Raw genomic sequence first — 22,401 nt, forward strand, 5'->3', positions numbered from 1 at the left:
TTTTCAGTCTAAAATGTCCCTTTGTTGCATCAGAATATGGCAGTCTTTGTTCATAGTGTGAGTGAATAACAATGTTTATGCAAATATTGCACATAAGTATAAACTTAAGCAATGAAGTGAAATCATAAAGGTTTCTTATTGATGAGCCATATCAAGAAACGAACCATCAAACAAACATTTAAGTGCTCAGACTTTAGTAAAGTAAAATGTAATGTAAGATCTCACTATTTGTAAAATCCTACATTAATAATATTAAATTAATTAATAGCATAAATCATTTTATTTTTGCACTATTTTCAAGTGGCTTTATTTATTTTTAAGTGGATTAATGGTTCAAAAAGATGCTTACTTATGTTATACTGGAACTTGGTGCACACTCTCAGACTCCAGTGAACAGAAGGTTTTAACAGTATTTGGTTGGGAGTCAGAGATGACCATATAAGTAATATCTTGTCTCACTGATGTAGGAAGAAGACTGAGTGCTCAAAGAACTCTGAAACCTGACCTTTTGGCTTACAGGGATTACTTGCATATGCACAAATGTAATTTATTCAACTGTTCACCATGTTTTGTTAGAATATCCATCACTGTAACAGTTTTTATGAGACAGAAAGTAAGGGAAAACATGAAAGGCCCAGTTTAAACAGAGAAGTAGTTGGTCTACAGAGAAATACTTGCTGTATATACGATTGTTTTAGGGGTGTAGCTGGTCAGCGTGGAGCCTATTTAATTCATTTGTCTCCAACCTAAAAGGAGGCTTATTTATGCAAGGATTTAAAGATAAATCTGAGCGGTTGTGATATTATTTATAGTGTAGTTTAAAAAAGATAGAGAAAACCTCTAGAGGGGAAATTACATACATGTATTGCATGTGCTAACCAACTGCTATCAAACCCACCTGTGACAGATGAAACTAGACAATTTTTAAAAAAATATACAATGTGTATGATTAGAAAAAATTATCACATGATATAAATAAATACAATGCAATAAAATATAACTTTTAACATGTAGTGGAGTAAGATGAGGACTATTTTCCCCTTATGTATGTGGTTGTGTGAAAAAACTAAAGCCTGCTACACACACAAAAGTTTGTCAGTTGTGATAACTGTCTTTGCACTGCAGGTTTCAAACTGAGGAAACGACAGATTACAAACGAGCCAACGGGAGGTCCTGGAAACTGTCCACACCTTGTGGAGGCGGTGCCATGTGACGAGCCCACTTGTTACGACTGGCAGCTGATCAGTCTGAGTCCGTGCATTCCTGATGATGGGAAGCAGTGTGGCTCCGGCACCCAGATTGTGCAGGTCCAATGTGTCAACAGCAACGGTGAGCGAGGAATGTTTAATCCTAATGTGCCCCACATTTTCAAAATGAGCTGAGTCATTTGTTAAAAACTAACCATACTCTTGCTTACAGACAGTGTTTGTTGGCTGACATTGATGCTTGCTCCCTGCGCATCCTTGCATTTTGCTGCGTTTTCGACCCACCTTGATTTGCAATAAAAAGAAATTGCTGGTCTGACCTTGCATGAAAAATCCTATATTTTCAAGGTCACCTGTCCACTGACCCTGCAACTCTTGCAGCACAGCGCTGTACGTGAGGAGATTTCCACAACATGACTCCCAGTTGCCATTCGTCTTTGTGAGGAATGCTCTCCCTTGGCTCCCCTTCCCCCCTCTCCCTGTTAAAGCTCCTCTACTTCTCTACTTTAACGCTTCCTCGGTTCAGCGTTGCTACCTCTCTCCTGCCGTCTCTCTCATTACAGTTTCCTCTCTGCACGCACAATTAAACCTTACTCGCTTTAAATCAAATCAATCCTCGAGCCCCAAGTCTTAGAGTATCTCGTGCCCTTTGCTACTCCATGATTTTTACTGCTTCTCTTTATTACTGTAAATCTTTAATATTAAGGGTGACCGAGCAGAGATACTTTGTTGAGTTCCTCTTGCCTTCAGCTATCAGACATATGTATGACAAAATAAGTCACAACACACTATTGAGTTGGGGGGGTTGAGCTGCTGTGAGCTGTGCATCAAATGACATGGCATGTTTATTTAATCAGCACGTAAAGTTATACTGTGATGTTGTTCTGGGAATCTCATTCAGTTGCAAATCTACTCAGTAAATCTTGAATTTATGATGCAGTGCAGTGACTTTGTTCATGTTTTCCACACTAGAGAAGTTGATTTGTCCTTCTAACGTCTCCCACAAATCTCACTTCATGCATCAGCTGCAGGTGCTCAGTGAAGCTGGGCTACTGGAAACTCTCCCCTGTACGGCCGGAGTACAGCAGAAACTCTGCACTGTTCTTTCACACCATGACTTTGGTTGATTGATCCCCGCTCACATTCACTCCCTCATCTGATGAAAATTGATTTGTTCTGTTTGGATTTTTTGCTCTGCTTTTCGCCTCAGAGATTTTTCACTGCAATGCTGGCTGTATTTTTTCTCGGGGTGTGTCCCAGCCATAAAAGAAAAGGCCACACAGCCAGGCCCCAGACAACAGACGAAGGTCGATACAAATGTTATTGAAACTGGCTATTGATATTCCCCATGCTGACTGCCTGCCCACTTAGACAGGGAGCTGTTTCTTCTCTGCATACTGAGCATGGAGGTGTTCCTCTCATAGTGGGTGTTCTGTTCATTCATGTTTCCTCTGTGCGAGTCTGAAAACTGCTGGGGTCCCTTGTCACTTCTTATTTTCATGCCTTCTTAGTTCAGTCATGATTGGTTCACTGCGTATCTGTCAAAGTGACATCTTAATGCAGAGTCAGGCCCAGTCTGACTTGTGAAGCCTCTCTTTTGCTTGAATTTTCAATTCACTCATTGAAAGGTTTACATTTGCTTGTGTGTGTGTGCTGCCGAAAGAGGAAAATATTCTCCGCCTGGTTCATGGCAACACATGAAGCAAACCAGACAAATGTGTGGGTTATTTTAATCCACTTAAGCGTGATACCAGCAGCTCATCAATAAACCATGAATAGTTGTGTAAAAATGTGGGAATTCCATGTGAATTTGCAGTTTCCATGTTCAGTGCCACTTTGTTTGGAGACGAGCCACAGTCAAGAGTGCATCAGTATGAATATTTTACAGCTAATCAATTTAAAAGAGTCATAATCATCTGTCATGTCAGTATAAGGAACATTAGTTTAGTTATAATCCACTGCCACATTAGGGAAATTCTCTGCAGAAAGAAGATATTCTGATGTGACACATCTACATTTAAAATGTTGTTGTTACTATTAGTGTCATTATTATAAGAATTGCTATAACAACCATTTTAGCACATTTCCCCCTCCCTCTCTTTGGGTCATCTGTCTTCTGATAAGCAGCCCCTCGTTAATAGAAGGTTTGAACAGCATACACCCCGATGACTCTCATGTTACACAGCATTTAAATTATTTTGCCATTGTTTTAAAATGTTTTTAATTTTTGGTGAGGGAAATTTTTGGACTTATGGATTGCACCCGTACACTACAGATTCAAGCTTACTAGAATTTGCTTCTAACTTCACCCTCTTGTACGAACATGATTACTTCTGGCTCCATTTATACCGGTTACCAAAGTGATAACATTGTAGCTTCAAGCTTAGTCCATCTGTTATATGCAGTCTGTTTGGTGGTTTAGACTTCTGCAGTGTAACTTTATGCAACTATATTTATTGCTCAACTTTTTTGAGGTCTTTATACATTTTCCATCATTCATGTTGATAGCTTCAACAATCTCCCTACAGGAATTTGTTGGCATTTGTGAGTTTTTATATTGATATTGTGACTATTATTCCCGATAATGAGTCGATGAGATGATGTGATGCTTCTCTCACTGATAAATTCAAAAACTGAGTATAAACATTGGCCTTGAACAAGTCGATCACAGTAGTTGCAGATGCGTCCATTTATTATTTGACCTTTGGCTAAGTTTAATTTAAGAATCCACATTAGTAATATTTTATCCATTAGATGAAACAGTGAAAAGAATAATAGTCCCTCTTTAACTGTTGCAACCTGTGTGCTTTTTATCAGATATGACAGATTTATTGCCATTAGTTCACAGGACTTTAGAAAAAAAAAGTTTAATTTCAGTTCTCAAGCAGCACAGTCATATTAATAATTTGCGCACGCCCAACCATTATAAACTAATGTTTCATAACCATAATCATAACACCCAAAGCAAAGCTGTGGCTGCAGCCACAGTGATCGCTATGTCACCGCATGGCTGCAATCATAATCTCAGCTACTGCCTGTCTCAATCAGCCTCAGCAGCATTCAGTGAGAGAGCTGGGAGAGCTCCTCTATTTATCTTTCTAACTGCAGTAGTACAGAGTGTGTCCACAACCAGCGCAGTCTAATACTTAACATAGTTTTACAATACAAAGTTGTCTTTTTGCATAGGTTAGATTGCAAGATTAGATTATTATGAGGTAAAACAAAAGTAAAATTTTACACAGTTATCCCTCTGAAGGCTGACATTGGGCCCCAAAAACGACAGACCTTATATGTGGGACAAGCCACAAATTTTTGAAACCAAAAATGTGATTGTTAATAATACATTGTGTTTAATAAGCATATCTTATTTGGGGCTCAGTAGAATTTACTGTATGTATGAATAGACATACAGCAAAATAGATCATGCATAAGACTTGAATGTATGAGTAAAGTACAGTAACTGTGACATTTTAAGCTACTTATGTACAGTATTTGATTCAATCTGCTCTCCGGGCTTTTCCTGTTTAAAATCTTTTGTCTTTTCTTGTCTTCGCATTACACAAAAACAATTAAACAAAACCAAGTTTATGCTGCCACTTGAGAGAACAAGCGTGACTCAAAAATCTAAAGTGGGCCGTGTGCTTGACATTGTGCCATCAATTAAGACACACATCTGTTCACTTTCTCAGCACTTCCCTCCGCCTCTGTGCTGAAATGTGACGGGTAACAATGAAATTCTTGCAATGAATGTTTTCTGATTTTTTTCAACAATGATAATCAGACTTTTAGAGCAAAATCAGAAAATTACTTGTGTTTGTGTTTCAGGTCTTTAGCTGGTTTATATTTCTCTATTTAAACTTTAATCAGTTTTTAATGTTCTTGTTTTGAGTCACTTTATATATTCACTTTTAGACATTTTCTTTGATAAAATGGCCAACACAAGTGTTTAATTACTGCATATACTGCAAAGCAACAGGATTTAATTGGGATGTTGATGGTCATATGTGCTGCTTGAGAACTGAAATTAAACATAGGTAATACTAATGGGGCTATAGCTGTAATGTTATGGTTTCATGTGTAATATGGAGGTGAAATAATGAGTGAACAACTGTTTGCACGCAGAACCTGTTGAAATTTTCAGATGGTAGATTCTGAGTATTCCACTATACTGAGAAAGACATATCGAATAAACTGAACCACCTGTTGCACCTTTCAGCAGACAACTTTTGTTGAAATGAATACTGTTACGGCCCTAGCAGGGCCTCCTCCTGAAGTTGCCTGTGTGGGCATGTCCTACCAGCTGTCCTGCCTTAGGTAACCACCTTTTTCTTTTGTACAGCTGACTCACATCAGCAATTAAAGGTATTTAAGGGCAGAGAAAGGTGAGCTCTGGGCCAGTGCCATGTGAATGGTTGCAGCTACTGAGCTGTGTGTGTTCGGCTCCTACTTGGTGGAGAGGAGTGTGTTTGGCAATTTATCCTTCTCTGGCTTACTTCTCAGTTTAATTGACCAACGTTTGAGTTTTGTTTCTTTAAATGGTGATAGCGGCTTGTCCGTCTCTTTTAGTTAGTACTAATAGAAACTTTAATAAAACTCTTTAATTTAACCATCTTGCCTCTGTCTCCTTTTTCTGACCCGGACACATTTTGTTACTTCCCCCTCATCGCCTAGACCCCTTTTAGGGGAACGTTACAAGTGGGGGCTCGTCCGGGATTTGAACCCGGGACCTCTCGCAATACAAAATGACCATTGGGACTTAGAAACACACAAATGGGAGTTTTGAATGTATTGTAATTGCCAATAACATCTGGAATTTATTTAAAGCACTTGTTCAGCTGGTTTCTGTATGATCAAATAGATCAAATCATAGATCAGATCTGGCAAATAGAAATGTCTTGTGATTCTTATTACAGAATACCCCTACTAGGTGCAATCAAGGTGACTCAGCCTGTGTGTATAGTTAGATAGATACCCACTGCAGAAGTGCATATACTCTGAATTGACCTGTAACGCTGAAAGTGGTCCAGATGTGCACAAGCAAAAAGCCTTGAAGGAAAGATCAGCCAAGTATAACTCTGTAACTTTATAAGAAGAGTTGCGTAATTTTATGATCAGTGATTATCATAAGCAGATTAAAACACTATTATCCTATTTTTTGGGATTACCAAGTGATCACCCCAGCCTCTCGACAAGCGGCCATTTATGGGCTTTTGACCCTGTTGTATGTTCTGTTTTGCTTCAGGAGAGAAGGTGGAAAGAAATCTCTGCACGTCTAACCCAACTCCAGAACCTGTGCCCTGTGAGGTGCCTTGCTCAAGAGACTGTGTGCTCAGTGACTGGACGTCCTGGTCCACTTGCTCTCAGACATGCTCAAGCAAGACCATTGAGGGCAAGCAAATGAGGACCCGCTCTATTCTGGCCTACAATGCTGGGGAAGGTGAGTCTGGACCCGCCAACAGTCGACTGTTCATGGTATATGGAAATATATGGAGATGAGGCCTGAATATTGGCTTAGTCACAGCCTTTCAAGTCGTCCTTTGCTGTCACTCTTCGAATGTCTGGATTTCACAGTTCTTTGCATGTGCATTTGTCCTTATCTCAAACAGTCTGCTTATCTGTCCTGGTGATTATTTCTGTTGGTCTGTCTCCTCGCCTGACACTCACTTTTTTATCTCGATCTAAGATCATTTCTCTGCATATGCTTATTCTCTCTCTGGTTTTAAATTTCTAAGAGCGTCCTCCGTGTTTGTTTGTCGTCCTTTTTGTCACGTCTCTGAATGTTTTATCTGGGTGTGTGTTTTCCTCACAGTCACTGCAATGGTTGTGGCGTGGATCACTGTGATGGAGGGTAACATTTGAAAACACATTTTGATGGTAGCTCTTGTATCCCTCTAGCTATGTGTCTACATGCAGAAAAATTAAAATTGTTAGTTTGTTTTGAGCTTTAAAAAATGTGTACATTACCATAACAGCTTTAGGGTAGCTTATAATTGATTTTGAATTTATTCAGCCAGTTGTAATTCAGTCAAGCCTTGTTAGCCATGTGTGAAATGGGTGAACTCTGTTAGCAGTTTTCAGTTGTTCTGCTGTAGTATTAGCTCATCTAGTGCAGACCTCACCTGCCACATTAACATTTCTGACGTCTGTATTTATCAAAGGTCTTTCACAGGTGCCGAAGTTTCCAGAACTTTATGGTAAATATTTGACTCTAGGCAGACTGGATAAACTGTAGTTGTAGAGTTGTAGTTTAGATTAGCTTTAAACCCCTACTGTACTGTGACACAGTTTTATGAACACACAACAATACCAGAAATCTGGACGCTTTCTCTCCATCACAAGTTTCCCCCCCGGAGCAGATTATCTGATTAGAATTTGCTCCTTGGCAGATTTTTTTTCTTAACCCATGTGTTACATATTAATGAAATATTGAGGAAAAAAATGGTTGGAACTAAAGAACTGCTCAAACCTTAGGACACAGGGCTCTAATAATATGCATCCACCAATGTTTGCATAGAATTCTGTGCTAATTTTAATAAGCTTAATTAATGACCTATTTAGCATAACTGCTTACATTTAATTCTGTGGTGATTATGGTGGGACTGTGGAAAGCCCAAGTGGCTCTTACTGTTTTATAGTCATCAGTTGAATCACATTCAAGGTGCATGCTAAGTGGCAGTTTCTCCAGCAAATTATAGTTTGTCTTGCAAACATGAGTGCATTTAAATAACTGATGGAAAGGTGTCAGAAAATACGCAAAAAATGATGAAAAAACAACATTTGACTCTACCTGTCTAATAAATACCCAGTAACGACATGTCCCACATTCAGTTAGGTTCATAAATCTTTGGGAAAAGACATGATTTTGCCTCTCTACACCACAATACTGGATTTTAAATTAATCAATATGTGATTAAATCACAAGTATTACATGGATTACAGACATTGTTCTACATAGTCTGATTGTACATATGTGGTGATTCTGTAAACAATTAACAGCAATGTTTTTGCTAAATCCCTTGAATTAAAGCTAAAAGACTGCACTTAAATCACATATTACTTGAATTATAAACCGCTGTGTTGGTGTGCAGAGCCAAAACTTTGTCTTTGTCTAGCAATTTATGGACCAAACTGTATATGCACCATTATTTGTCACTGCATCATGTGAGATGTGTTTCCTTTAAACTGCCTCACATTTCCCCCGTTGTCCAGCAAAACAACATTTTCTAGGTCACTGTTCAGCCACAGCTGAGGCTCATTTGCAATACCATGTCAGGCCAGTGTCGAGTTTAGCATTGCCCCATTGTTAGTCAGCTAAGGTGGCATGGCGCAGTCAGCAGAAAGGAAGTCATGCTCAGGGGCTATTAGGCTGGGATTTGTCAGAGTTGGCAGTCTGTGATTCAGACCCGACTGTGTGTACACCGCTACTCATTTAGGAGCTGGCTTTCTTTCAACTCCGGCAGAGAAATACAGGTGTGAAGAATTCGCAGTGCTGCAATGCCCCTCAATCTTTCCTGAAAGCCCTAAGTGTCTGCAATTACTCTGAAACAGAGATGGCTCTCTCAGCCCATCGATCCAACAACTGACTGACTGCTGCCTTACAAGAGAAAGGAAAGGGACATGGGCAAAGAGGGGGCATAGCGATGGCAATAGTTAAAGGTATTAAACACTAAAGTAGTGGACTAAGGAGCTTGGAAAGAAAAGCATCTGGACTTTGAGTTGCTTGAAGACGTTTCACCTCTCATCCAAGAAGCTTCTTCAGTTCTAAGGTTAATTGGTGGGGAGTCCCAGATTTAAGCCTAGTGGGAGTTTCACCCCAAAGGGGGACAAAGGACCCCCTGATGATCATCTACCTAATCACATGAGCCAAGGTGTGAAAGTGGGTGTGGGTCCCAATCAGCCAGGGTTTCGGGTGAGTTCATTGTGAAACCTGGCCCCACCTTATCATGCAAATTCCTGAGGTCAGATGACCCAGGATGTGAGTGGGCGTTAAGACGTCTGGGAAGGGATCTCAGAACTGGATTATAGATGGCAGACAGTTGGTGTCGTAAACCACCGCTTCTGTTTAAAGATGGTCGCTCACAGTGGCTTCTTTCACTCCTTTTTCAAACCATCTGTCATCTCTGTCCAAAATGTGAACGTTGGCATCCTCGAAAGAGTGACCTTTGTCCTTTAGATACAGATGAACTGCTGAGTCTTGTCCCGTGGAGGTGGCTCTTAAGTAGTGCATTAAAGCTGGACTTATGTCTTGCAGTAGTATACACAAACATCTAAACTCCTCTTGTAGACATAATAAATTGCCAAAGGTTAAAACCTAAATCCTGAATAAACCCTGATAAAGCCAGACCAAAACAGCATTTGTAACATTAACATTCAACAGGGTAGGACCTGCAAGTATTTTTTTTGGTAAATAATGGTTGTTTTTAACATTGGCAACCCAAGATATGTAGTAGTAATTTAAAGACTCTCCACCATTTGACCTTAGAACTGAAGAAGCTTCTCGGATGAGAGGTGAAACGTCTTCAAGCAACTTAAAGAAGTCCAGACGTTTTTCTTTGCAAGCTCCTTTGACTACGATGACCTGGATGACTGAGAACCTTCACAGACATAATTTAAAGACATGTTTTTTTTTAAAAATCACTATTTTTCCACGACATGCCAGCAAACATGGTAACTTTTCAGCCTTGTAGCTTTCACCAAAGCACGTTTTGTAAGATGTTGCTCATAACTAAACAGATGTTTTTAAGGACTATTATTCATTTCTGGTCATCTACATAAAAATCACACACGTCTCATTCAAACATTAGAGATTTTCCAGGGCTATCTTTGGAGGCTTTTTGGAAAAAGTAAAATCAAAATAAAAAGTTTAGGCTCCCTCTTTAAAGGAAACCCCTGATACCCAAAGGCAGCAAGAGAAGAGAACTGATCATGCTGTCAGTAAAAACAAAATGCCAGATACATCTATATTATGCATTATTCTGTTTTAATGAAAATTGGGTGGAAAAGCAAGCAAAAAAAAGATGCAGTGATATTTTGAGCCATAAGTGCAGTGCCTGAAATAAGGCAGATGCATATAAATCAACCAACATAAGCCTCAGCGTTTAGCCTCGGGGGAAACAAATTCTTGCACCTTTCTTGAGACTTGAAACTGGCTCATTTACAGTTTCTCTTCTAGCTTTTTATTCAGCAATTCTCACCTCCGAGGTGCAAGAAAAAGATTTTTGATTATTAGGTTGTCACAAGGTATTAGAGGCTGTTTAGATATCTAGATATCTAAATATTAAACTGACATTGAATGAGAGACTGGGTTAGAAGTTTTATATTGTTTGGTCCCACAAGAATAAAACTTTCCTTCACTAACAAAACCTTTTTTTTTTTTTTACTGTCAGCGGTTACATGTGAGGTGTAAAGTGTTTTGTAACAGGCTTAAAAAAGAACTTTTCACCTTTCATTTTTTAACCAAACTGATCCTTTTTTTTTTTTTACTCCATCATCACCCGACCAGATTTATCCTAGAAAATACCTACAGAGAGGAAACAGCTCCATGACTGTCTCATGCTTGAGAGTGTATGCAAATAACGATCTGAGGCTGGTAATTCTAATTTTAAACATTGTCAGTCTGCTATTTGGTGCTGTGCAGCCTAATCCGTGTAAAGTAGTTTTACCTGAACTTTTACACTGAAAACAGTGACTATAGTAGTGCTGGGTGATTCTCTTAATTAGCATTACATGATGTGTTTTAATCAGCTGTGAAAACAGAGTACAGGAATGACTACTCCTGTTTTACCTCCTCACATGAGAACACTTTTAGAATTGCTGTCCTCACTGTGTTTTGGTATTCTCAGGTGGCGCCCTCTGCCCGAACAGCAGCGCCCTTCAGGAGGTTCGGAACTGTAACGAACACCCCTGCACAGTTTACCACTGGCAGACGGGGCCCTGGGGCCCTTGCACTGAAGACCCCTCCACCTCCTCCTTCAACACTTCTGTGGGGGTCCCGCCCAACAGTGACGGCGAGGTTCCCTGCTCCATGGGAATGCAGACTCGCAAGGTCATCTGTGTCCGAGTGAATGTGGGCCAGGTGCCACCCAAGAAGTAAGCTATGTTTCTGCTTTCTTTGAGCACTTGTTTATGTTGGCTTTTAACCAGCGTATAGCCATTTAAATCCTGCTACAGAACACTGATTGCTTATTTCCTGCCTCTCTGATTTGTAGCTGTATATAACTGTGAAATCAACTCCTGGAGTGCTGTGTTGTGATGAAAATTGCTAAGTTCTCAGACCTAAAATCCACTTGCTTTGAACAGTATTTCACAATCATGTGCTATCGAAGATAGAAGAGGAGGTGTGTGTTTCCATTTCAAACGGATCTGTATGGCAGCTGATTTGACTGATTTGGACACTTTTCACATTCAAAAGGAAGAAACTAATCAGTGAAATCTGTAGCAGCTTTGAGGAAAAGACGACAGCGAGAGCTCTGCTTGTCTTTTGATGAGTGAAATGATGTGTTAAAGAACCCCTTGTGTTTTGGGTTGTTGCTTAATGAACACAGAAATACAGTGAAAATGAAATTTTAAAAAGCCCATCTTACATGCTCGGTCAAACAGTGATGTACGAGCATTTGTTTTGGTGTGTAATGGAGTATCCAGGACATTGAGTAAATTATTTGTATCTGTTTATTTTAAAGGACGTCAACGGTTAACTGTACATTGCAAAACAGAGACTGAAAGTCGATGACATTAAAAACACAAAGGAGAAGTCAGAAAGCAAGAGATGAACGAGAGAGACAGCAGTGGGTGGGGAGCAAAGTGAAATAACGAGATGCTGAGCAGACTCTACGTGAAGTTAACTCCCAATTCCTATCTCCCCTTTGCAGGCATCCACAGATAAATAAATAATCTCTGTCCCTGAAAGTCTAATTAACCCTGCCGTTTTGGGCGCTGGTAATTTCTCATTGATGATAATGACAGTAATTAAATGGGATTGATACTTTAAGGCAATTTAATCATGGGGGAGATGAGAGACAAGATGTTTGTGGTTAGCTCTGAAGACCACACCACATGAGGCGAATTCAAAACACAGAAGCGTTTACTTTAACATCCGCCAAAAAGTTCATCTCTAGTCTGGTGTCAGTTGTGCTTGGCTGATTCACATGACAACAAAAGATAAAGGAGTTGATCTGCGTTTGTTGCGTTTTGCAGAAAATAAATCCAAGGCAAATTGATTTCGGCCCTGCAAAAATAAAAACAAAAGGTCTCCTAATGTGTGTTCTCTTATGTTAAATTAGTTCCTTTTGTTTCTCGCTATAATTCAGGACCAGAAAATCCCCAAGCGTAGTTATCACTGAGGAGAGGATGGCAACATCAATTATTTAAAGGGTCGGCGCGTGTTGAACATGTTACAAGGGAAATGTGATTCATGGAGAACAACACAGGATGAAATGAAGATTAATGTCCAGTTCAGCGGTGGCTGCTGGAGCAGCTGACCCAGTCAGTGAAGCTGCAGAACAGGGGTCAAGATCCTGGAAGTCTTTTATCGTGTGTAGTTTAAATCTACACTCCTGGCAAAGCTGGAGCAACAGATAAACACAGGCTCAGTGGCTTGGAGAGTGGGAGGTGCAAATGTGTCAAGGGTAATGGCTCTGAGTCTCTGACAGAAAGAGGTTTCAGTCAATTTGTTTCCATTATCTTTGTTTTTACTGCTCAATAACTTTGTATAATCAACTGTAATTTGCAACAAGGGCAAAAGAGCAGCATGTAATAGTGTCACTAGCAGAAACTGAAAAGAAGATATTGAAAGGGGACTCCTACTGTCCCTCTTAGAAGGAGGTTATTGCTGCTAACCTCAGCTGAGCCTGTTTGAGGTTTTGAATAATGAAAGTCACACAGGCACCTTAAATAGGTCCAAAGAGTTGTTTGACATTTTCAACCTTCAATGGAGATTGGTTTTTCTGTGACTTAGTAATTGAATTATTTTGGTGATGCTGAGTTCTGTGTGGTAACAAGCTTTAAAACAAGAGTCGCCCTTCAGGTAGTAAAGCACATCCACACCCATGTAACAGGAGGTCTGTCATGCTCATAGTCTTTATATACTCAAAGGATTATTGTTGCTGTAATTCCTTTTTTATTTCATTTTATTTTATTATGGAGAACAATGACAAGACATTTCAACTGTTTATAAAGCAGCTGGGATGAAAATGAGTACTCATCAAGTTTGAGGCCATGATTCTCAGTTGGATCAGGGGTGGAGTGCCTAATCTCAGCTGGAGAGGAGTTGCTACATCAAGTGGTGGAACTCAAGTAGCCTATATCGGGGTCTTTTCTATTTTTGAGTGGGAGATTGAGAGACCGATTCAGGTAGCACCTGTCGAGAGGTGGAAGCTGTACCATCTGTTGTGGTGAGAACAGGTCTATAAAAATCAGAAATCTTTACTTGATTCAACCTGATCTCAAGTTCAGTGTCGTCTCACAGGGCTTCCAGAATACTTGTTTTACTTGTTTTTGACTTCCTGGAAGTCCACGTCAGACCATTTGAACTTGACAGTGAGCAAAAATGAAAGTTTCTTTCAAACTGTTCTGAATTTTATGTGGAGGATCATCACTGGTAATGAATTGGAACTCCAGCTACAGCAGCATGCTTCTTTTCAACAGTTTCAAGTTGAAGAGTACATGTTTTTCAAGCCGTACAGCAGCATGGCAGGTGAGGAGCGAGGCTGGGAGAATTCTCACTGTTTCTTTGTTTTGCTTTGGGGTTTTTTTGGCTGTACAAACCTGAGGTTTCTGGAAATGCAGGAAGATCTTTTTGGGTACTAAAGAACAGTCTTTGATACACTGGCGTTGTTCCAGTAACTATTTCAGAGGCCAAAGTAAAAAGGAATACTGTAATGGGACCAGACTGAGAAATCTGAAAATATCAGCTGTGCCAAAAACAATGCAGGAGAAAAATACGTTGAATGTTAAATCAAGTAAGCAGCGACCTGATTGACAGGCGTCTCTTACAGAATGAGGGTGGTTAATGTTTGTCAGACATAAACCATTTATGTAAAAAGAAATTACAAAACCAGAATAAGAGTGTGGACAAAACAGAAATATTGTATTTTCCAAGGGTTTTTTTCATTTTTGTTTGTCTTTTCTTGAAGAGCATTTTTATGATTAATTTGATGAAATACATTCAAACTGAAAAGGAAAGGCGGGAACTGGAATATGTATAGCAGCCAGCTGTCCCTATTCTTCTCAGACCAGCCAGTTAGGCAAAGAGAAAATATGGTGGGTATAAAAATTTTTTACTTCTGTACCCGACCTACTTCAGGCTAATGTCTGGTTGCAAGAAAATCAGATGGATGAAAAGAGTGTCAGGATTACTCAGCAGTGAGAAATCTCAGACTGTGCAGAACTTTTTGTAAATGACTGAAGATGGAAATAATCATATTTTGACCATAGTGGATCTGATCGAAATGTATTCGCAGCTGACAAAACACAGCCCCTGCTGCAGAACAGAGGCTGTGTTTTGTCAACATAACAAACAACACTAAAAAGGAGACCTGAAATCTAGAGCCAGAATAAACATTTGTAAATGGCCTGTACTGTGTGGACTTAAAAGTGCATACAAACACAATTGTTGTTGTCTTTGTTGTTGTTGTTTTTAATTTATCAGAAAGACCAGATTTTCCATTAGATAATGGGATTATTGGATGAAACTTTTCTGGCATCCATCTCCAACTCACAGCCTCTTAAAAGGGATGTGACTTGCAGTTGTGTTTAATGGGTTGTACCTCGGAAAAAGTGTGTGCATCATCACTGCTTGAGTTTCTGTCTGCCTGGGGGCAAAAACAGAGTGACAGATACTGAGAGTGCTTTCAAACAGAAGTCTCTCCACAGATTGTGAGAGGGCTTTTCACGGTTATGGAAGAAGTTAGCCTTCAGGGCTGGCAGAAACCTTTCCTGCTAGAAAGCATTCTTGGAAAACGTCTTCTTGGTTCGTACTAGAAACACAGGAAACGCACATGCGTAAGCCTTGGTGACTTTTGTTAACCTTACAAATGTGTGGCAGGATATTTGGTGGAAAATAAGTGAAAATAATTCAATTAATAATACACATAACATGAACCCCAGTCCCGTGTATAAATCTTTCCACATACTAGCTCTGAAAAGTCGTTGTGCCTTTCCCATTTTCCCCGCTAGCTGTTTCCACCTCTCATCATTGAAGTGTCATGCTGTCCATGGTGCTGAAGACATTTTCTGATCTCCTGTATATATGTGTGATGCAAAGTAGCTCCCCTGAATTTGACCACATTTTTGTTTTATTCTCTCTCGTTTTTGGTGCATTGGTGCAGTTTTAATACTGAAAAAATAATATTAAGTATATCAAATGTTATTGATCCTCAAAGTTAGGTATAGAAAAATGGTTCTGAGCCAAAATGCTTATTTGATTTGAGCTTTTAAGAGTCTGTATATATGTTTTTCTATTTCTCTGTGCCAAATTTAGACCCACTCCTATGTATGTCAAGGACTTGCAACTCAGAGAGTTTTCATAGTGAAGATAGAATTTTACATGAGGTAAATAAATACACTCAAGTTATTGCACAAAAAAATCAACAAATTCTAAAAGACGCTCATCGAAAAACGTTCATGATTAGTTTTGACAGAAATACACTGATGGCAGAGTAAATGCATGGATTGGATTAAGTTTAGCAGACCTTAAGATGATCTCTGCCCTTGGTATTCTCAGGGCAGCCAGTCAGATCAGCCAAAGCAAAGATTACGTCAAGCAGTGCAATAAAAAGAGAAAAGCTTGACCTAAGGCTATTCCTCTACCCAACTTCCTGCCAGCTCACGTCTAGGAAAATAAAATGAAATAAGTCTCAGGTGTGCTTAGCAATAGGATACAAGAGATTTTTGCGCCCACATCTTCACAGAGACTGAGCTTCATCACAACAGCCTGGATCAAGCTTTTGTACTTGATGGGCGAGGAGGCAAAGCAGACACTGGAGAGAGATCTCAACACCAGCAACACCGAGGATACGTGGCAGGCGATTCAGAGCATCACAGGCTACAAAAGCAGGAGCGCCCCCACCATGTGTGAGCCCACGTTGCCAGATGGGCTGCATATTACCCTCGCTTTGATCTCCTCAACAAAGAGTCAGCTGTAAAGTCGACTCTACCTCCAGAGGACCTGCCACTATCAGTATCCACAGAGGCTGTGAGAAGAATCCTCCTGTGGATGAATATGAGTAAAGCTGTTTGGCCTGATAACCTGGCCATACACTAAAACACGCTATTACTAACATTTTTAGCATATCATTTTGTCACTGTTTCAAGACAGGCACAATTATCCAAAGGTGCGTAGTGTGTAGTCTGAATGCCCTCCAGCACTGATCCCCATTCTGAAGTAGTGCTTTGAGAGGGTAGTTCTTCTGTGCCAGCCTCGCCCCTCACTAGATTACATTCAGAACCAACAGAACCACAGAAGGTGCTGTGTCCACTTGTCTTCAAAAACCTTGAAAATGAAAACACCTACATAACAATTCTGTTTGTCAATTTCAGCTCAGTTTGCTTTGCAACTGGATATTGAACTTCCTCCCAAACAGAATCCAGACAGTTTGAATTGGCAGTCACACCTCCTCCACTCTATTCCTTAACAGTGTGCTCAGTTCCTTCCAGTTCATGCTGTACAGTCATGACTGCACTTGCAGGCATGAAGAGAACTTTAAGGTGAAATAACACCAGCATCGTCCACCATATTACAAACAATAATGTGAGTTAAAATCAGGAAGTTGAATCAAAACTAGTGCACAGTCATGAACTACGGAGCACCGCAGGGGACATGGGAGAAAAAAAAATTAAGACGGACTTTTGCGAGATCTCGCAAAACACACTCGGGATCTCGCAAAACTTTTGCGAGATCTCGCAAAAGTTGAATTCCAACAATGGCGGCAGCTACTTAGTTGTAATATTACTCTTTCTGGGTCACTTACAAATACACTTTTAAGATATTTTGAGGTGTGAATATAGTTGTGTAAACGTCAGATACCTGCTCGGTTTACAAGACATCACATATTTGCAAAAGTGCTCCGACGTTTTTTTAGCTCGAAGCTAACGGGAGGTCGAGACCTACTACAGCCGGGAGGAACACCGCTTTCCCGGCACATCGTGCCTCGACCTTCCGGTCGGCTTCGAGCTGCGAAGAATGCAGCTAAAACTTTTGCGAGATCTCGCAAAAGTATTGCGAGATCCCGAGTTTGTTTTGCGAGATCTCGCAAAAGTCCGTCTTAATTATTTTTTTCTCCCATGTCCCCTGCGGGGCTCCGTAATGAACAGAGCAGAGTAATGTTAAAAAAAAACAAAACAGTTGTTTCGTTTAGTAAAGAGGATGCAAAGACAACTAAAAAGCCATACTCCTCACAGATTTCCACTCTGGTGAAGAAAGCTTCAGTGGAAGAGAACTACTCCAGGAAATTTAGGAAGTAGTTTTTGTCAACTTTTACAGAGGAACAGTAGAACGCATCCTAACTGGAACCATCACAGACACAAAGAATGGGATACGGATGGCCCAGTATATGAAGGATTTGCAACGGGTGATTAAAATCATTCAGCCACATCAGTGATATCTGCGAGGTGCGGTTTCTCTGCAGAGCCCAAAGGATACAAGAAGACAATACCCACCACAGCCGCGCAGTCTGTTCACTCAGCTGCCATCTGGCAAGCAATGCAGATGTGTTCAGTGCTCTAGCACCAGACTTCAGAGCAGTTTCTTTTATTGGGCTATGAAATTATTAAATTCATCCTCCACACTCCCCCACAAAAATAGTTTTACGACTTGGTTATTTATTCATTCAATTATAATTTTTTTGTGAGTAACATAATGAGATTTCATCTGTAATTTCATTGTACATTTTTTGTTACATTATAATAATTAAACCGGTATCTTGTTCAAAGTCTTGAGTTTGATTTATCTCATGCCACAGTCACTGGAAGGGGTCCAAGCTTTATTGCACTGCAGAAAAAGGCTCTCCGACTGCACAACTTTGCCCTTTTTCTTAGCCTTGAACACTTAAAAGTTTTGGATGCTGCCCTCAACTTTCACTCTTCACTCGGAAATTACTTTGACTTTGCACTTTACTGCGGCAAACACTGCCACCGAGATGGCTTCTTCTAATGCAATTGCCAATTAACATATACCAACCAGCACATTCTCTGCCATAAAGACTGGCAATCAACACTTTAACTGAAGCAAGTTTCTAAAGAAGCACAAGAAAATTAACAGGGTGGAAAGGCATCAGGAGTTTTTGGTCAAAACAGAAAGAAGAGGCAAAGCATATGAAACTTTTTCAATATTTCAGGAAGAGCACAGATATAATAGGAACTTCCACTGATCACATATCACAGTTACAATCACAAAGGTGATCAGTAGCACAAATAAGGAAGTTAAGAAATTTGGTGACATTAGTGCCTGAATCCAGGTTAAACCAGGTTGAGCAGCAGCTTAATGCTAACGTAATGCATTAGACTTTCTTTCTTCCAACCCCATACATGTGATATACAGTAATGGATTGTCTTATTCTCTGGGTCATCACTAATTAGCTTTGCTAAGGACAGATTTAGGCAGGAGACGTTCGTTAAGATCTTATCAGAAATCATGTGTTTAGTAATCAGCTTCCGTGCCTTTCATGGTTCCTTGTTGTATTGTTTTTCAGAGACTATCTCTTTATGTGGGGTGTTGTTATCATCCAGTATGAACTTAGAAACAATCAAATGCTTCTCCAAAAGTGTTACACTCAGACTTGTACACTGCAGATTTGAAGAGAAACTGTATGAAGAGTGACAAGTACCTAACAAAGACAATCAGAGTCAGCTGGAACGAGCACTAGTCAGACGTCAGCAGTAATCAAAAAGGATATGACACATACAGCATAGAGAGATGATGAGAGATGAAGTTTCACTGGTTTTCATTTATTTATTTGCAATGTATTTTACTGAAAACGACTTACAGTACACACAGAGAAATGCCCCCACCCTCCACCACCATCACCACCACCTTTTTTTCTGTTAATGTTCTGGAGACTGTTTTTTCTCAGTCAAACCTTATAGGACCCTGCTCCTAATCCAAACATCAAATGTGCTCCGACAAAGATGAAAAATGAAACAAAGATAAAATAACTTAATTGATCTTTTATAATGGTTCCACACTTTATGTAATATTTACCACCCTGAGATAACAACAGGAAAAGACTAAAGTGAGACAGCTTGTTACTAGAGTTGAGAAAGTTAGATTCATTCATTAGTGTGTGGACTGAAAATCGAGCAGTTGCTGTTCTGTTAGTTGGACAATCCTTTAATCCATTACTGTGGGGGGGTGCAGAAAATAAGCCTAGTGTCAGTTCAGACAGGCCAAAAAGTCAAGCGCAGCTACAATCCTGGCTAAAGTACTTTAGTGCATCCGAATATCAAATGCTGATATACTGCTGGATGCATTATTTAAGCTGCTTTAGCCTGCTCACAGCTACTTTGCTTCTGCCACTTGGCAACCCGCAACCCACCTCAGTTCTTTATTCTATCAGTATAGTATCTATTGTCACGAGTTCCTTCTTTCTTGTTCCCAGTTGTTTCAAATTATGGTTTTCTAATATGCTGATTCTTTCTTGGACTTGTACAAGCACCTTACAGCCTCCCATTCACTGCTTAAAGAATTCTGACCTTTTTGTTCTATAAATCAAGCGATTAGTTCAGCGAGAGAAGATTCATCAGGTCTACTTTTAGTAAAACACATATTAGTAGCAGTGTGTGATTTACCCACCACATGGACTGAGAAAAAGCTTCAGTGACGCTTGTTATAGATTCTACAACTCAAAATAACGGCAATACCAGAGCCGTACTTACAAATTTAAGTAACTGCAGGTGGAAATAACAATCTTCTTTTGACTTTGAAAATAATTAATTTATCTGATTTAATCCCCTCTGATAGGGAGGTGACACCATTTTCTCTCCCATATAATCATAGATACAAACCAAGCCACAACTCTATTTCCCTTCACATATAAGTGATAGTGTGTCCTGCAATAACTGATGAATCATGAGACGCGCAATAGCAGTGTGTACAGTGGGAATTTACTCACTACAAGGCCTACAAGGTGACCCTTTATAGAGCCTACACGCCAGTCAAACAGTTGGAGAGAATGCCTGATTTACAATGGTGGAAATTCTGTTTAATAATTAAAAATAATTGCTCCATCATTTTCCCTTATATGTTCATTTATGTTGTGATTAGGGATGGGTATCGTTTAGGTTTTATCCAATGCCAGTACCAAACCGGTACTTTTGAAACGGTGCCGGTGCATAAACGGTGCTCGAACCGGTGCTTAAAGAATGGAGAACACAAAATTGGTCCAAAAACCTCTCATGTTCAGCTGTTTTTTTGTGAAAAGATAACAATGTTAGCCTTTTCTGCAGCTATAGGGGATTTATGGTATCACTCTTGGCTGGAAGCAGTGCTTAATCAATGGAAAAAACACAAACTTTATCCAAAAACCTCTCATGTTTAACTGTTTTCCACTTTTTCTTTGGTCATTTTAACCTTTTTGGCCAGGGTGAAGGGAGTATCTGCCATCAAACAAGAAGAAAGCCGCATGTAACTACGACGGTGTTTGCTAGTTCACCTTACATGCAATAATGTCATAACGTGGTTAGCCTAATCAACGTAAATTACACATGAACAACATTAAGCTACTCACGCAGAGAAGAACGGCTGCTGCTGCCATCATCATCCGTCATCATTTCTGCTACACTGGCAGGGCTAGGGGCAAGGACTCTACTCTTCGGGTTTTTGGGGGGATGTTGCTAACTCCGGGTCCGATAACAGGCACCACACCCGCAGTAGATGTGCTCGGTGTGAGGTCTCACAGCAAGCTATCAAATACGGCGCATTTCTCGGCTTTTAACAAAATGCTATACGTCGCCAGGTGTTTCATCAGATTCGAGGTGTTACCTCCTTTGCACAGTATCACAGTATCACCTTAAAGCACTTGTTGCAGGCTGCTGAGTTTGCATCTTTTGCTGTGAAGTACAGCCAGAATTTGACCGCTTCACCTTGGGCATTTTTAATCAGTAGCTCTGCTCTAAAGGAACGTACGTACCTGGGCCCGCCTACTATCCTCGGAAAGGTAAAATGATTGGCTAGAATCCAAAGTGTATGACATCTCAGGAAAAAAACGCACCGAAATAAAGCACCGAAAGGTGCGCTGCTTTTCAGTCTGGTTACTACAGTTTATGTCAGAACGATACCGGTACCCATCCCTAGTTGTGATGTGATGAAATTTCAAAGATCATAAGATTTTTTTTATCCCTCATGCCTTTAGCCATTTGCATTCCTTTTTTTTCCAATTATTTATCCAATTTTTCCCTTAACTTGTCACGTGGTTGTAGTCTGCCCTTGTTATTGTATAATAACCCCTCGAGATTAAATTTACTGTTTTATAAAAGCACGTTATTTTACACCACTTTTTCCTTGTCCAGAATGTTGTGACGGCTCTGGTTTCCAGGCCTTGTTTTCATCACTGGCATTTTTTCCTAGGAGTGAGTAGACACAGATGTTTGTTTGTTTTTTTTGTTGTTGTTTGTGTTTTTTCCTGCTCTACATGTCTTCATCTGGCACAATCTAACTGGCAGGTACTCTTGATCAGTGCACCCGTGGGATCCCAGCAAAACAAACAAACATGGCCGCCCGAACCCTCCATATGCAGATGTGCCCCGTCTCATTCACAGATAGATCTGTGCTGTCTTCCTCCCACAGTCTCAGGCAGTGAACCTCACAGAGTGCATGTCACCCTCGTACACACAGTCGCACATGCGCAAGCAACCCATACACAAACACTGACTGTCAAAGCCCAAAGACACAACAGAGACAAATATGTCAGTGTCTCGGGCTTGGGCTGCGATCATCCCTATTGAGAAAGCTGTTGTGATGTGAGGGGGGAAAAAAACAATAACATCTGCTTATTGATTCTGACAGTGTGTGCTGACACACACCGACTGTGCGTTTGTATAATCACATTGATGCTGTGGAATTTGTGAAAATGAATGATTCATGATTATGATGTTGGACAGTAGCTGTATTAAGCCCAGTCAATCATCTTCCTGCCATGTTTTCTAACGGAGGTTGTGTTTACTCTGGTTTTGACTATGATAGATAGCTAAAAGCCCTTGAGACGGA

The 22,401-nt window shown here is 40.1% G+C and overlaps 1 protein-coding gene across 1 annotated transcript in view; it reads left to right on the plus strand.

Moving 5' to 3' along the window:
• Positions 1 to 22,401, plus strand: part of thsd7ab (thrombospondin, type I, domain containing 7Ab) — a gene marked incomplete at its 5' end in the record, with an annotated part of 205,505 nt that overhangs the window by 99,711 nt on the left and 83,393 nt on the right. Inside the window, 3 exons of the mRNA XM_080895569.1 lie at positions 1,126 to 1,329; positions 6,448 to 6,642; positions 11,048 to 11,294. Of these exons, the coding sequence (XP_080751695.1) occupies positions 1,126 to 1,329; positions 6,448 to 6,642; positions 11,048 to 11,294 (646 nt within the window). The remainder of the gene's footprint in view (positions 1 to 1,125; positions 1,330 to 6,447; positions 6,643 to 11,047; positions 11,295 to 22,401) is intronic.

Source organism: Rhamphochromis sp. 'chilingali' (genome assembly GCF_963969265.1).
Source record: "Rhamphochromis sp. 'chilingali' genome assembly, chromosome: 11".
Classification (NCBI taxonomy): domain Eukaryota; kingdom Metazoa; phylum Chordata; class Actinopteri; order Cichliformes; family Cichlidae; genus Rhamphochromis; species Rhamphochromis sp. 'chilingali'.